The 16526-nt window shown below is 36.5% G+C and overlaps 1 protein-coding gene across 15 annotated transcripts in view; it reads left to right on the top strand.

The window, feature by feature from the left end:
• pHCl-1 (pH-sensitive chloride channel 1) overlaps positions 1-16526 on the top strand; it is an 839505-nt gene that overhangs the window by 700021 nt on the left and 122958 nt on the right. For all 15 annotated transcript variants that reach the window (XM_081749495.1, XM_081749485.1, XM_081749494.1 and 12 more), the window contains one exon: positions 2168-2250. In XM_081749495.1, the coding sequence (XP_081605621.1) occupies positions 2168-2250 (83 nt within the window). The remainder of the gene's footprint in view (positions 1-2167; positions 2251-16526) is intronic.

The raw sequence follows: 16526 nt of genomic DNA, 5'->3' as shown, positions 1-16526 counted from the left end.
ACCGAAGTTTTGTGTTATTTTGATTTAGTTCAATGCAGCAGACGTTTGGTTAGTATTAATAGTGATATGAGTAATGGTTGTTATGTGTGGTAGAAGTAAAAGTGATAACAACGTGCAGAAATCTTCACCAATTACACAAATCCTTTGGTCTCTGGACTTGCCCTCACTTCAACCTTACGACCTCAAATACAAGGACTTGAGAGTTTCATTTTAACAGCCATACGGCACCAGGGACGCACCCACGTGGTAGTCAATCGAATCCGAACACCCCCCCCCCCGCAAAAAAAAACTCGATAGGTCGATATATATTTGTACACTTTCTTGATTAACTCTACTTGTTTAGCAGAGAATTCTTACACTTCATCTGCATTCTTTCTTTCGTTATAAAAGCAGCCTAATTCTATCATTTTTTCTGAGAATATAGATGCCAAATACTTAACAATAACTTAACATCTTTTCAAGAGTAGAATGGCACAGGTTCAATATCATATGCACGTAGTACCTTGCAGTATGGATCCCCCAAAATTAGACTTCTCCCAACAAAAAATTCCGGGCACACTCCTGAACAGCACCCAAGTAAAAACCATGTGTCCCCTCCTCCCTCCCATAAGTCTCCGCCACTTGCCAGGTAGATATATAACTACATTGTTGTTATTAAGAACACGGAGAATATACGACCGTTCATGATTTGAAAATATATTTAATTGAGCTGAGCGAAGCGAAGCTCTTATACTCGGGTTAGCCGTTTGGTTGTCCGCGAACTCCTCCTAGACCGTTTGGCCGATCTCAACCAAACTTAGCACGCTGATAGAGTATGTCGTGCTGAGTGACAACATAGGTCGAAATCAAAAATCCGATGTACCATCGAGGAATAATGACCGAAAAACGCTTCCTCCTAGACCGTTTGGCCGATCTCAACCAAACTTAGCACGCTGATAGAGTATGTCGTGCTGAGTGACAACATAGGTCGAAATCAAAAATCCGATGTACCATCGAGGAATAATGACCGAAAAACGCTTCCTCCTAGACCGTTTGGCCGATCTCAACCAAACTTAGCACGCTGATAGAGTATGTCGTGCTGAGTGACAACATAGGTCGAAATCAAAAATCCGATGTACCATCGAGGAATAATGACCGAAAAACGTTTCCTCCTAGACCGTTTGGCCGATCTCAACCAAACTTAGCACGCTGATAGAGTATGTCGTGCTGAGTGACAACATAGGTCGAAATCAAAAATCCTATGTACCATCGAGGAATAATGACCGAAAAACGCTTCCTCCTAAACCGTTTGGCCGATCTCAACCAAACTTAGCACGCTGATAGAGTATGTCGTGCTGAGTGACAACATAGGTCGAAATCAAAAATCCGATGTACCATCGAGGAATAATCACCGAAAAACGCTTGCATAGACTTAACATGGGGAAAAAGTTTTCACGCGATTTTTTTGTCAACAATTAAAAATGGCATTTATTATTGCATAATGGCCAGGAATGATTACGTAGTTTAAGCTCGCTCAGCTCATTTCATTGCAATCGGGTACATCCATTGCATTCCTAGTTTAAATAAATGTTACTGTGTAGTTTCTCACGTATTAAAACTATTACGTACTACAAGTTTACTTACAATTCTGGCGACCTCCAAAGGCGTTGGTATCTGGAGATACACTAATAGAGAGGTATATTGTAGCTTCCAGTGTAGAAGATCAATTTCCATTTCGCTCAGCTTATTAGTGATCGCACATTGATTGAACTATCACGTTTCACAATATACTCTATAATGTATTCTATTTCACGAGAGATTAGAATGTGCATTTCAATCTGAAATATAATCTGGTTGTTTTAAATATTAACCTCTAAAGCAACAGGCAAACCGATAATAATATGGCTTTCTCTTGATAAGACGCGAACGGTTGTCCAAGGAAGAGATAGCTGGCCAATTAGAATGTCTAATGTATGTTGTGTTGGATTAACGCGTAACAGGTTATACTAAATGTATAGTAAAAACGGAAAGACCATAGGAAGCATGAAAACTGTGATGAGAATGTTTCAGATTTTAATAAGAATGCCACACTCCCTTAATGTACATTGCGTTTTAACTCCCTGTACTAGCAATGAATAATTTTAATAGATTATTAGTAATACGTGGAACATTTTTTTCTCAATTGTAGGAGGCATTTAATCCTGTCCTGCCAAGGCGAGATCAGTATCTTCCCATTTGATGACCCAGAATGCTCCTTCGCCATGGAAAGTAGTAAGTATATCAGTTATTATTAAATATTTTCATTATTACTGACAGTATGAAGAATTTGTACATATGTTGTTATTCTGTATTAATTCAACTGCCTTTTAGCATAAGCGATGGTCCTGTATTGACTACCATATTAAACATGTTATAAGATGTTGACTTCGATTTCCAACTGAGCAAAAAATCTGTGCAAGCGTTAAGAAGTAAGATTATAATTTTTTGATTAAAGATTTGCATTCTTCTCCCATTCGTAACTCAACCTGTGTAACTCTGAGGATAAAAGATTCTGTTAGAGTTAGTTGATTACTTTCTTGTCTGATTTTCCGCAGACGTTGAGTTTCTGTGTACCAACCTTAGGAAGGAAGGGCTCTACTATTAATTGGTTTCGAACCATCACTGTTTCTTAATTCACACAGGTGATCGTTACACAGACCATGCTATAACAACCCTTACAGTATAGGACGTTCCCCACCACTGTATCTCACCTCCCATAGATCTGGATTATAGGGCGCGCCACTGGCCCCGGATTCCGCAAATTGTTTTTATTATTATTATTATTATTATTATTATTATTATTATTATTATTATTATTATTATTATTATTATTATTATTATTATTATTTATTGTCTGTTTTATTACATTTTACACCATCTATGCGGTATTGAAGTAATCTGTCCAGGAAAGATACTATCATAAAAATCACAATAATGGAAGCGTAATGTGCGTATAAGATTAGTGGCGGATCTGGTCCGGGGCGGGGAGCCCTCTTCTTCTTGTTCACATCAACCATAGGTAGGTAGGCAACATGGAAATTTTAAAACTTTTCTCTCGCTTGGGAGAGCTGTTTTATACTTTGATAACGCCTTTTCTTTGTAACTGCATTTAGATATTCTGTCCTTGGTCTTCCTCTTCCTGGTTTTCATTGTGCCTTTCCCTTTATCAGCACAGTGATCCAATCGGAGTGTCGAATAAGATGGCCATCATGCTGTTTCTTCTTTTTCCTATCATCTTCATGATCTGTCTTCCTTTATTAGCTTCCTTTAGTACGTCTTCATTCCTTTCGGTCCATAATATGCGCAGCATTCTGCGCCAACACCACATTTCAAATGCTTCCAGCTTGGATATTTCAGCTTTTCTCAGTGTCCACGTCTCTTATGCGTAAAGCACCATGCTCCATACTAGTGTCTTAATAAATCGTTTACGAACGTCCAGCGACACATTTCTTGATGTTAGTAATCCTCTTTTCCTATTGAATGCTTGTTTAGCCTGCGCTATTCTGGAACTTTCACTTCTTTTTCTTCTGGATCTTCTTTCTGGATCTTTTTCACTTCTTCCGTTCAAGGATATTAGACTTCCTAAATACGGGAACGTCTTAACGTCTTCGATTTTCTCTCAATCTAGCCATACGTTTGCCTCTTCCTGTCCTGCTCTTGTGCACTTCATTACTTTGGTTTTCTTCTTATTTATCGTCGTTTTACATGTTTTTTCCAGTTGGTCGTTCAAGTTTGAAAGTGCTTCCTGTATGTCCTCATCGTTCTCCGCTATCAATGCTATGTCATCAGAAAACCTTTTTGTGCTGAAAACCTGACCATTTACTTTTACGCCTTTCTCGTTTTTATCCAAGAATTCTTTCACAGCCTGTTCTATATAGACGTTGAACAGGAGAGGTGAAAGTCAACATCCTTGCCTCACTCCTTTACTTATTCTTGTTTCCTTCTGATCTCTTCCTATAACAGCTGTCTGGTTCCTGTGAAGTTGGTATATTATTCTTCTGTCTCTGTAATCTACTTTCAGATTCTTCAACGCTCTGAACATGATATTCCAATCTACGTTGTCAAAAGCTTTCTCTATATCTATAGCCTAGACCCCCCAGTTTTTTGAGTGACAAATAATTTAAGCTATTATTTATATATTTTTGAAAGTTTATAGTAAACTCATAATAAACCTATCATATTCAGGGTTCTGGCTCCCCCTTCAGTTTATATCGTCTAGTTCCGCTACTACTTAAAATAAAACTAGACAAAAATACAGAATAGGAGACGAAAATTAAACATATAAAGATGGCAGAATAGAATTAAGAGCTCTCAGCTCTGGTGTGATGGGTTACTGATTCGATTCCGAAACATGTGGGTTTGTGGTGAATAATACCATGTTCCTATGTTCTTCGTTTTCTCCAACATTCTCATTCCACCATTGTTTCATAATAATTTATTCGCCTCTTGTAGTCTAAGGAGCATAATCTTTGAATACTGAAGACTTTATTTCCATAAACAAACATAATTGTGCAATCAGAGAGTTAGGAATGTGGTACTTTTATCGGAATTGCATGCATCATATACTTTCTCAATCGGTTAATAAGACCTTTAAAATACACAGAAAAATGATATCAAGCAGCGAAATCCCCTTCAGACAAACTTACATTGTCAGCAAGCCCGCCTGATGCCATCTGTTGTAGTTTCCAGAGTAAGAAAAATTTTTGTGTGAAATTTTAAATGGGTATTTCAGTGGTCAATTGTATCACTGAAGTAAATAAAATCATAAAAACCTTCCCAGACTCAGAGCAAACAAACACAGTGGCGTACGCTAATAAGTTCTCTTTAGGACCGTAGTGGCTCAGTGGCAGTGCTTACCTCTGATACGTGGGGTCCCAGGCTGGATCCCAGCTCGCACCAAATGGACTTTGTGATGAACAAACACCCTATGCATCGGTTTTTTTCGGGTTTTTCCCGTATCCTCCCATTTTATTCCTCCATCTTTGCATTTATTTCTCATCATCACCGTGTCTAACCTAGCCGACATAACGTGGGACCTAACTAACTAACTAACTCTATGGCCTATGGAACCCGGAGGTTCAATGCCGCGTTCACAAAAGCTCTCCACTGACTTCTATTCTTAGCTAACTGCATCCAGTTTCTACTCTGTATTCCAATCTCTGCGAGATCCATCTTATATTGTCCTCCCATCTGCGCCTAGGTCTTCCTAATGGTTGTTTTCCGATTGGTCTTCCAGTCAAGACTTTGAAAGCGTCTCTACTTTCTTCCATTCTAGCTACATGACCCGCCCATCTAAGCCTCCTAGACTTGACGACCCTAACAATGTTGGGTAAACCATATAAATTATGTAGTTCCTCGTTATGAAGTTTCCGCCATTCCCCATTCCCGTTCCTCTTGGGTCCGAATATTCGTCTCAGGATCTTGTTCTCAAATACTTTCAGTCTATCTTCTTCCCTCAGAGTAAGTGACCATGTTTCGCAGCCGTACAGAACTACAGGCATGATTATCGTTTTGTATATTTTAAGTTTCAAATTCCTCGACAGAATTCGCGACGACAAGAGATTTTGAACCGAATAATAACACAAATTTCCTGCTTTTAGGCGACATTTAATTTCTCCGTGAATATGATTTTCCTCTGTTAATATTGATCCTAGATATTTGAAACTATCCACTTTATCAAAAGTATTATTTAGTATTTTAACGCATCCATAATTTGCTGTATTCCGGTCCCGACGCACTTCCATGTATTTAGTTTTCTCTGCATTTACTTCTAAACCCATGTCCCTGCAAGCGTTTAATAAGATCTCTGCATTTCTTTCTATTGTTCTCCTATCATCCCCTATTAAATTTACATCATCAGCATATGCCATAACCTGGTGAATACCGTTCAACTGTAAGCCCTGGTTGTTATCTTTGATTTTCCTTATAGCGTATTCCAAAACGAAGTTAAATAATAATGGCGACAACGCATCTCCTTGTTTCAGGCCATTTTCGACGTGGAAGCTCGTGGACAAAAATTTTCCTACCCGGACTTTACTTTGGGATTCATTTAAACATATCTTAATTAATCTAATTGGCTTTCTCGGTATTCCAAGTTCTGCAAGAACGTTGTATAATGTTTCTCTCCTAACCGAGTCGTATGCCTTTCTAAAATCAATAAATAGTTGATGTACCGGGGTATTGTATTCCCACTTTTTTTCGAGTATTTGGTGAATGGTAAATATTTGGTCGATAGTTGATCGATTTCGTCTAAATCCGCACTGATAATCTCCAATAATTTCATCTGCGTATGGGGTCAATCTTGCTAACAGAATATTTGAAAGGATTTTATAGGATGTTGACAGAAGAGAAATGCCTCGATAATTATTACAGTCAGTTTTGTCGCCTTTCTTGTGGATTGGAACAATGATTGATTCTTTCCACTCTTGTGGCAATTCTTCCTTGTTCCAGATAAGGAGAATGAGTTTGTGTATCTTGTTCCACAATTTTTTGCATCCAGCTAAAATTAACTCAGCCGGAATTTCATCTACACCCGGAGATTTGTGTTTCTTTAATTTCTTTATAGCGGTTTCTACTTCTATTCGGTTGGGTTCTGGAATATACGGTTCTGCGGTGTGTATCTCCTTTTTTCCACGAACACTAGTTTTTGGTTGCGTGTTAAGCAAATCATCAAAGAAATCTTTCCATCTATTTAAGATGCTATCCGTGTCAGTGAGAACTGTACCGTCAGATTTCTTTAATATATAAGCACGAGGTTGATAGCCTTTCTTAAATTCGTTGATTCCCTTATACATGTCCCGGATGTTTTTATTTTTACTATTATCTTCAAGTTGCTTAAACACTGATTTTTTTTTTTTTTTTTTTTTTTTTTTTTTTTTTTTTTTTTTTTGCTAGTTAGTTCTTCGCAGACGATTAGCTGTTAGCAAAATCAGAAGAATATGAATTTTCCCAGATTTTAGTTGATCTAAGGCAGTGGTGGTCAGTTTATTACACACAGCAAGCCAGGACTGAACAACACTGACTTGAAATGTTCATGCGAATTCACTTTTGATCATAATGAGCAATCACGGTATTTATCTTGGCCGAGAGCTTCCTGATTACCAAAATAGTCATCAAAAAATTACCACTTGCGACTGAGATATTTATCATCTTAGCTATCTTCCGTATTATCTTCACTGGACGATTTTTCAGCATATCATGAATTCTATTCGCCATTCCCTCATATATATATATATATATATATATATATGTGTGTGTGTGTGTGTGTGTGTGTGTGTGTGTCTTGTGTTGATATGTACATATCAAACATATGAAATGAAAAATGAAATGAAATCACGTTTTACGTCCCACCATTATGCTTGTTAGGCTAAAGGAGACGGCGATGATGAGTGATGAATGAAATGGTGGAATGAAGAAAGTGGGAGGAAACGGGAGAACCCCGAGAAAACCCACGCACACGGTGTTAGTATCAAACATAGTAGAAGATACTGTAAGGCCACATATAGTTACCTTCTATGTTAGACAACTCAATATTGTTCACAATTATAGAAAAACCCAGACTAGCGTAATTGTTTATTCTGAAAAATAGTGGATAAATTAAAGAATAAAGTACATAGAAAACTGAAACTGAAAGATAAAACGAACAAAACTAAAATGAAATTTCTATGGTTAGGGAGTAATTTCTGGCGGTGAACTTTTCAAGTTGTTATTTAATTTGTAGGTGAAACCAGTTGAATGCAGTGGAAGAGTTCATTTTTCCTTCTTTTTTTGTCTATTTAAGAAAAAGAAGAATAAAAGTATTTACTAATTCATGTATGGCTTCATTCCACATGCACAAAATGCCGCCGAGCCCTCACCAGCGTCACCTGCAGAGTTTCTCACGAACGCTGTTCTTACCATAAATATAGACAATAATATTCGAGTTCGTGGAAATTTCCACCATGCTTCACTAACACTAACATTATTCATTTCATAATAAGGTGATACTCCATAGAGGGAGGACAAGAACTATATCTCTTGAACCTAAATAATTTCCGAAAGAAAGGAGAGATAGTCCAATAAAATTACGTACATTCGAGGCAACGGAAGATGCAGATATTTTTATCCCGAGGGGATATAAACTTCTGTATATGTATGTATATCAAACTCACGGAGTAGTAATGGCTTACTTCCTCCCTCCTCCGAGCAGTATCTGAAACAACGCTCCTGCTACAGTTTCTTTCTGTTTAGTTGATTGCATGTATCCAATTCTTCTTCATAAGGTTCTCTTTATATATACAGGGCAGGCCAAGGGCGCCGATTTCTCTGTAAATTTGGGAAGCCCACGCACATGCAGAAAGCATATATGAGGATTTTAAGACAAATTGCATTCAAATTTTACAAAATATTGTAAATTTACAAATACAATGAGGGGGCCCACATGAGCTTTGGGAGGTCCGGGTCCCCTCGGCCCCCAAGGATCGATGCCCTTGGAGCAGGCTCAACCATATGTACAGCACGTGCATTTGCACGGGGCGGCAAAATCTGTCATAACTACGAGTATATTATTTAAAATAAATATTTCTTGTTGAAAACAGACTTCATGATGATGATGGTTAAATTTACTAAGCTCATCTATTTGAATATTACATTCATAAGTTATGTTTCGGTCGTATTAGTTTTAAGGTCACATGCACAGTGCTAAAGCAAATGGTCAAACAAATCCCAGCATGAATTGCTAGATTGTTGTCAAATACAAGAACTCAATTCTCGAACAATAGCGAACACCTGTTCCATTTAGTTAGTTATCACAGATTTGATATGAAAACTAGTCTTGTCTTTGTCACAAACAAGTTTCTTATCATTGAAAATGGAAATAAGTTGTTTAATTATTTTTTAACAGATGTAGAAGGAAAATCGAGAAATAAAGATAAAAGAGCTAGTTACACTGGAATTTCAAACTGATACATTGAAATTGAAGCTCGATATTGAATTCTATAAAAAGGATTACCATCTTCCCTCTGCAGGTGTGTTTGCTTTATTTTCACTAACATAATAGATTATTATTTAAAGAAAGAAACAGACACAACGATTGTATTTGTAGTGTTTAGGCCTTTCTGAGTGCGAGTGTCTTTATATATATTCAATTAATAATTTACATAACTGTGTTGCAATAAACATTAGACAAGCTTTCATTTTAGCTCTCCGCTAGCCTACTATCCAGCGCGTGTACCTAATCGTGGGTTCGATTCCCAGTAGGCGAGCACAGAAAATTTAATTTCAGAATCATTCTCTTTCATTAATCAACCGTCTCAGTTAGCCTAAAGAGTATAGGCATAGAACGTTAATATTGGTGTAGTTACATGTAAGTTGATGGACAAAGCAAAAAAGAAAAGTAGCTAAATGTAAACAGACATCTTAATTAAACAAAAAATGAAATGAAATATTTCAGTTGTACGTCCCACCGTTATGCCGACTAGGCTAAAGGAGATAGTAATGACAAGAAATGAATGAAATGGTGGAATGAGAAAGTGGGAGGAAACAGGGGAACTCCGATAAAATCCATGCACACGGTGTTTGTCCACCACAAAGTTCACTTGGCTCTTAATTAAACAATTGTAACCTATAGAGTACAATGGACAAAATAACTGGTTATGTAGATTTTCAAATGTATGGCGTGGTATTTGAAATAAGAAATATGAAGAAGAATTATGAATTGATGTGCTTCTGTATTATCATCCAGTTGAACGTGCGCCATTTGGCGGTCGAAAGCATTTCATTAGTTCAAAAATGCCAGTTCCACCTCTATTTACAAATGTGATTTATACGACAAATATCTAATGCTATTCATTTCACATAAAATATTTTTTCAAGAAACAGAAAGAAAAATCTTTTTATTTCATATCTTCTTGATTTTTCATATATTCTCTCTTTCTCAGAAAATATTTCATCGTCTGCTCTCGCTTTGAAAGAGAAATTACGAGTTCCTTTTGTGCTTGATTTATGGGCTAAGTCCACCTACAAGAGATAAATGTTCAAATCGTTATTTGACTAACGTCTCTGTTTTGTGTTTGTGAATCTACCGTCTATAATGTCCGGAAGTTTAAGAAATTACTTTTTACGTTGCGGAGAAAGAAGGCAGAGGCAGTTTTGTCCTTCGACAGTATTTCTTTAACAGTGACCATGATTTCATGTTTGGGATCCATCAACGTAGACATTATGCAATAAATTATAGTTCAATGCAATGCGTTACATTACAATATAATAAAAACACATTACAATATTATAATAATACGTTACAATATATTACAATACAACATATTAACAATACATTACAATTTATTACAGTATATTAGAATACATTATAATTCAATCCAATATATTACAATTAATTTCAATATATTGCACAATTGAATTAATATATTACAATTACAATTCAATATATTGCACCATTGAATTAATTATTACAATTCAATATGACATTACATTATTTATTACATTACAATATAATGCATTATAATATAATAAAAATACATTACAATAATAATAATAATAATAATAATAATAATAATAATAATAACACGTTACATCACATTGCTACACAATACAACGTATTACAATTACTTGCAGTATATTACAATACATTACAATTAGGATTTATTACAATTCAATACAATCTATTACACTATAATGTAAAACAATACAACATATTACATTACATTTCAGTATATTACAATACAATACATTATCATATATTATGATACAATTCGGTACAGTATAGTAGAATATCCCTAACAGCACAATTACATAGCAGGCATATGCCTATCATGTTCCTTCAGGTATATGGGAATGTGTCCAGTATGTGCCTTATGTATCTCTGAGAGAGAAATCACAGAGGTGGCAAGTGATAATCACACTCTATATCCGTCCCTAGACACATGCCTGACATGTACCTGGGGAACGTGCCTAGTATGTTTGAGGTATGTTCTCCATGCCGAAAGTGTCAATAAACCACAAAATTACTCCCCCAAAATATGTTAAATCGCCTATATGCGTAATGTGTTTACATTAAAATAAGTCTAAAAAACACTTTAAACAGGTAAAAAAAATGTACCCCAGGGTGAGCGCGAACCACCAACCTTTGGATTACTGACCGCGTGCTCTTCTGATTTGGCCACAGAGGCGATGAAGAGAACGTCGCTTGTAGAGGGATAAATTGTTGAGGTCTTTTGAATTTGGCTAATCAGAGTGCTCCTTTAACCGCATATTTCGACGATAATCGTTTGGGATCAGATAAAATCTGCTCGCCATGTAATTTTATAGCAAAATGGCGAGTATGTATTTACTTTCTTCCATATTCACTTTCAAATGATCGGCGACAGTTGCCATCAAATAAAGTTGATGCGTTTGTTGCTTCTAATACACAATCGCTTAGAAAAAAAGCAACAAATGCATCAAATGTGGGAGATGAATTTTGAACACCTAAATGGCGCATGCCTAGCACATATTGTGTTGTTAGGGTATCTGAAACAGTATGTACCTAAATTATGCACCAAAAACATGACAGTATGTGTCCCAAGTGGCGGCATAAAAACAAATGACTGTTAGAGTGCGAAACTGAGACAGGTATATAAATGCTATATTTGTGGTACATAGTTGCAAATATCAATTAGGTGTAACAAGTACCTAAAACTATAGGTAGCTAAAGTACATACTTAGCACATGAATATCATATGTACCAAGAGTCGGGTACCTAAAAAGTAGCTGGGACACCTAAATGACACATGTCTAGCACATCTTGTGCTGTTAGGGATATTACAATGTAATACAATACATTACAATACATTACAAGATAATACTTTAAGCAATACATTAATTATTTCCAACTCAATACTGTCGTTGCATTCTCAGTAAACCAGACGAAAAGGCAGGAGAAACCCTTTACAAACAAGAGCGCCGATGATTTTGCAGGTGTAGCACTCTTTAAGTCTAATATTAATCCTGCTCTTCCAACACTTCTCTGTACATTCTTCCTCATTGCCTCCCCCTCCCCTCTTCTCTCTTCCTATTTATCTGTATCATTGCTCCAAGCGTAAAGATATATATTGACCACTTAGAAATCACTTCAATGGCTGAATAGATGAAGGGTAAACGCTAGGAAAGCTGAATGGATTGTTTAATAAAATGTCCAAGCAGCTTCCATTGGAACTTTTTAGACTAGAATTCATTATTGATTATATTCAATTTCCTGTCTATTTGGTTTACGATTCTGGGTCAACACCGAAACTTCTTGTATTTTTCCGTTATTAAAGGCCGGAACTTGCAAGGAAAATACTTGAACCATTTGGCTACACGAGATCAACAGTAAAATAGCTACTTTATGTCAGTATCGCATTCTTGATCATGTTCAGACACAGGAAAAATGAAAAGTTTGCATGATAATACGAGAAGCGATCGCTATCAATATTATCACAATATTTCAACATCATTAGCATGTCCCTTGACATAAATTCATGATGTTTCCTATTGTATACCTCTCCTCCAATCTCTTCATTTGCACCCTCTTAAAACTAATTTCCTTATATTCCAATCATCTTTTCCATCTCTTTCGTCTTCTACAGTACACTCTTTCACTTTGCTAATAAGATAACTTTCAGATAATATCCCAAGAGTTTCTTCCTCTTTCTAATAATTACACTCCCTTCCTCAACTCAGTTCCGTCTTCAGGTTCCTCCTCTTCAGCTATTTTTGTCTATCCCTCTCAATACTCTTAGTATGGACAGCTCCAATTGTCTTCAACACTTTTTTTTTTAATTTACATTTCTGCTCCGTACAGTACATTCTCCATACGAAATATTTCACCAATCTTTTCTCTAATCTTTTAAACGCACAAAATATTATTTTCTTCTTAAAATCTCTACTCACACTTCAGATTTATTGTGATTATTATTAATAATGATTCCTCATTACAAATAATTGTCCTGTAATTTCTCCATTCAACTTCTGTATTATACGTACACTGTAAAAAAATAAAACATCATTTTAACACTTTTAGTACAGATATTGGGGAGCAAATATATCAAGTGTGTGTTTATAACGTGTGCTTCGCGTGTCCGAAAATAGTATTTAGTATGACATATTTAAAACACTTCTCGGCAAACAGTTCGAAAACAAAGTGGTGACATACACTTTGCACATTTTGTACATACATCTGGAATATAGTTGGACAACACAGTACCTACAAGGAGTGAATATGTGTCATCTGCAGGTGTTCAAAGAGTGTCGGTAGTGTGTACAGTGTCCTACTGTATCTAAAAGTAGTTTCTGTACTTTTTGCAGTGTACAGTAATTTGCTCAGTTTATTTCTTTACAGTCACCATTCTTTTCGTCCTTTTAATGTTCATTTTCACTTTCATCACACACGATTTGCAGCTTAGTTACTTCTTTCTTATATGCAACATCCTTTACTAAATATTTCTTCTGTGTTTGAAACTTCTTTTCCCTCATCAATCAACTTCGAATTCAATCTTCCTTACTCCTATGTTTGTTTTCTCCTTATCAACTCCATTTTGTTTAACATCACGGCACATTTGTTATTGTTTATATTTCTGTACTCTTTGCAATTTATTGATATCTTTATATTTACTTCTCTGTGTTCCCTCGGTTTACCTATTTCACTTCTTCGTAACTGATTATTCAATTTCCTTTGTTTTATCTTCCTTGGTATTATTCTCTTTGTATAACCATCATTTCTTCATATCTTCAGGCATTCCTTTAGGTATCCATGGCTTCTTAGCCTGTTTTTATTCCCATAACCTCCTATATCATCTTCAGTTTGATATAGGGAACGGTTAACATTCTTTATTACGCTTCCTACACTTTTATATTCCTTATGATGATGCAATAATAATATAGTCGGTATAGTTAATTCAAATGACATCAAAATAATTCACTTCCGGATTCTAGTGTGTCATTTTGCACAGTGATTATGTATATGTAAGGTAATAAAAAACAGCCGGGAAACACTTAATCAGAGATAATGAACAGCTGTGACGACGTCACCAAAATGAGACATAGTTTTATTTTAATGATCATATCTCCATTACCGATCATGATATTGTGATCTTTCAATACACCATTTGACAGATCTTGAGTTAAGCTACAGAAAAAAAAATCAGTAACGTTTTTGTAATATGAACAGTTAAAAAGTTATAGCGAGCAAAATTTGGAAGTGGATGGTGTTCTGATAAACATTTCAGAAAAACGCTCTCTAAAATGATTTTAATGGCATCTTTTGCGACATTTGGGCACTATATACTTTTAGAAACAATAAGACCTTGATGAACATGAAATTGAATCTCTCCAAATCAAATTTCCTTTCTTTATGGCCGAAATCCAAGATGACGTTGAGTTGATTTGGAGTTTAACGTCCCTTCAGCACCGAGGCTATGTGAGATGTGGACCTACTGATTAATGTGAAATCCGAACCACATGAGTTCACGCCAGGAATCGAACCCCAGTCTCTCACGCCAAAGGCGCGTACGCTAACCCCTTAGCCAGGAAGAAGCTCAAATCCAAGATGGCGTCCAAATGGCTGCTGCATAAATTTGGTTCTGAAAATATGTACCGAAACTACAAATATTGCCATGTGATGTATCATTTCCTATGTTTTCGGGGTCAAAAATCCTTTTGTGACCTTCGAAGTACAATTCGACTACCGGAAGTCGCTCAAACTACCATGAAAACCCGAAGTGGTGAGCAAATTCGACAAGAAATATTAGCGTGTGATGCATCGTTTTCCATGTTTTCAGGGTCAAGGATCTCATTGCTTTTTGCTTAAATTCTGATTGTGACACCAGAAGTCTCAAAAACTCAAGATAGCTTACAAAAATATCTAAATTTATCGAAAAATTTGCAATTAAATGCAATAATAGCAAAATTTCCTTCTGGGAATGAGCAGAATACATAACTAATGAACCCTTAGTAGTTGGTGGAACGTGTAGTGCTAATGGTGGCCATAGCTCCCACGCACACCATTTATTTAAACCAGGGGTGCCGACAAGGGGGGCTATGACGCAAATTGCGTCATTGAAATATTTGGGGGGGTAAAAATCTATATAAATATGTTTGAGGGGGTGTAAAAATTAATCGAAAAGTTTTTTTTTCATGGAAGAATACCTACGTATAGACAATTGAGGGGGGTGCGTCATGGACATGAGGGGGGGGCACCAGTGCTTTAAACTATGTGTTATGCCAAAGCTGTCATGAAAGCGACTACTATATATCAGATATAGAATATGAAACATTGTCTTATTGGTCATTCCCGAATCTAGAGTTTCTGGTTCATAAAATACATATTTTAAGACTTTCCAAAGTTCTAACAACTTCCAGAAGATTATATTTGTTAGTTGCTGTACCCTGTTCGTTTCATTCTGTTAAGAATTTTGTGAGAAAATTCCCGTTCGCCGAGGGAAATTTCTCTTTTAAATAGCTGTTGCTTCAATCTGGAATGGAAATCACCCTACTCCCTCCGTCATTCGCGAAGTACAGTATATCGGAATCCACTCTACTTCACTCATGTACACCTCCCTCCACAACCATTCTCAACTTTTCAACACAAAACTGATCCTGCCGCCCTCAGATCCAACCCTCGATACGCCACAGCACTGAAGATTGGGGGGGAGTTGAGTAGCTGAGAGTGTTCAGTTGGAACCCCTCGCTTTGCTCGAATTAACAAGCAAATTTCATTAGCTCCGTTGCTAGACCGCACCGGAAATTTATGCACAGCTATTTTTGCCCAGAATTCCCTGTCGATGAGGCAGGGAAGGAAAATTGCTAAAGGTGTCGTTGGATTTTCATGCCTCTCTGTTCCTTATCCCAGCTTTTCTTTCTTTATTATTGGAAAGTAATTTGAGGGAATTTTAAGCTTCAGGCAGCAATTATCCGAGTTCATGATAGCAGCATAATAAATCTATCTGCCTTGCTATCACTCAACTCTCGAAGTTAACCTTAATAACCTACTATACCACACAAGGCATATACGAATAATGAAGACATTGAATCAAACGGAATCATTCAGTGGAAATTCATAAGATTTTTTTTCCTTACGTCACACCTATGTACGTAGATTCCTATCCAAAATTGACAATTTTCACTTGACTTTTCAATGAAGTTTTCTGGATTTTATGCTATTAATTTAAAGGTACTGCTTTTCAATCCCAGTGGATTGGAGCATGCCACTGGGCCTCCCATCATTACGTCCTTCCAAATCAAAGACAACACTTTTATTTATTAATTCATTAAGAAGTTTGGTCGACTAAAACTCATTTTTATATAGGCATTTATTCTGTACGTGAATCCGTCCGGGAGAGATATCTCAAAAACTAGAATCAATTTCGGTTAGGACGTAGAGGACAAAGATGGAGTGTGTCAGTCGGTCGAGGGACAAGTGAGTTAAGATTTTTGAGTGGGTCAGTAGATCGTGTGTGAACAAGATGTGACCCACTGCGAGCCATCATCTACCATAACCC

The sequence above is a fragment of the Thermobia domestica genome, chromosome 2 (genome assembly GCF_964235325.1).
Source record: "Thermobia domestica chromosome 2, izTheDome1.hap1.1, whole genome shotgun sequence".
Taxonomy (NCBI): domain Eukaryota; kingdom Metazoa; phylum Arthropoda; class Insecta; order Zygentoma; family Lepismatidae; genus Thermobia; species Thermobia domestica.
Note: the sequence above shows the minus strand (reverse complement) of the source record. Positions and strands in the feature narration are given on the sequence as shown.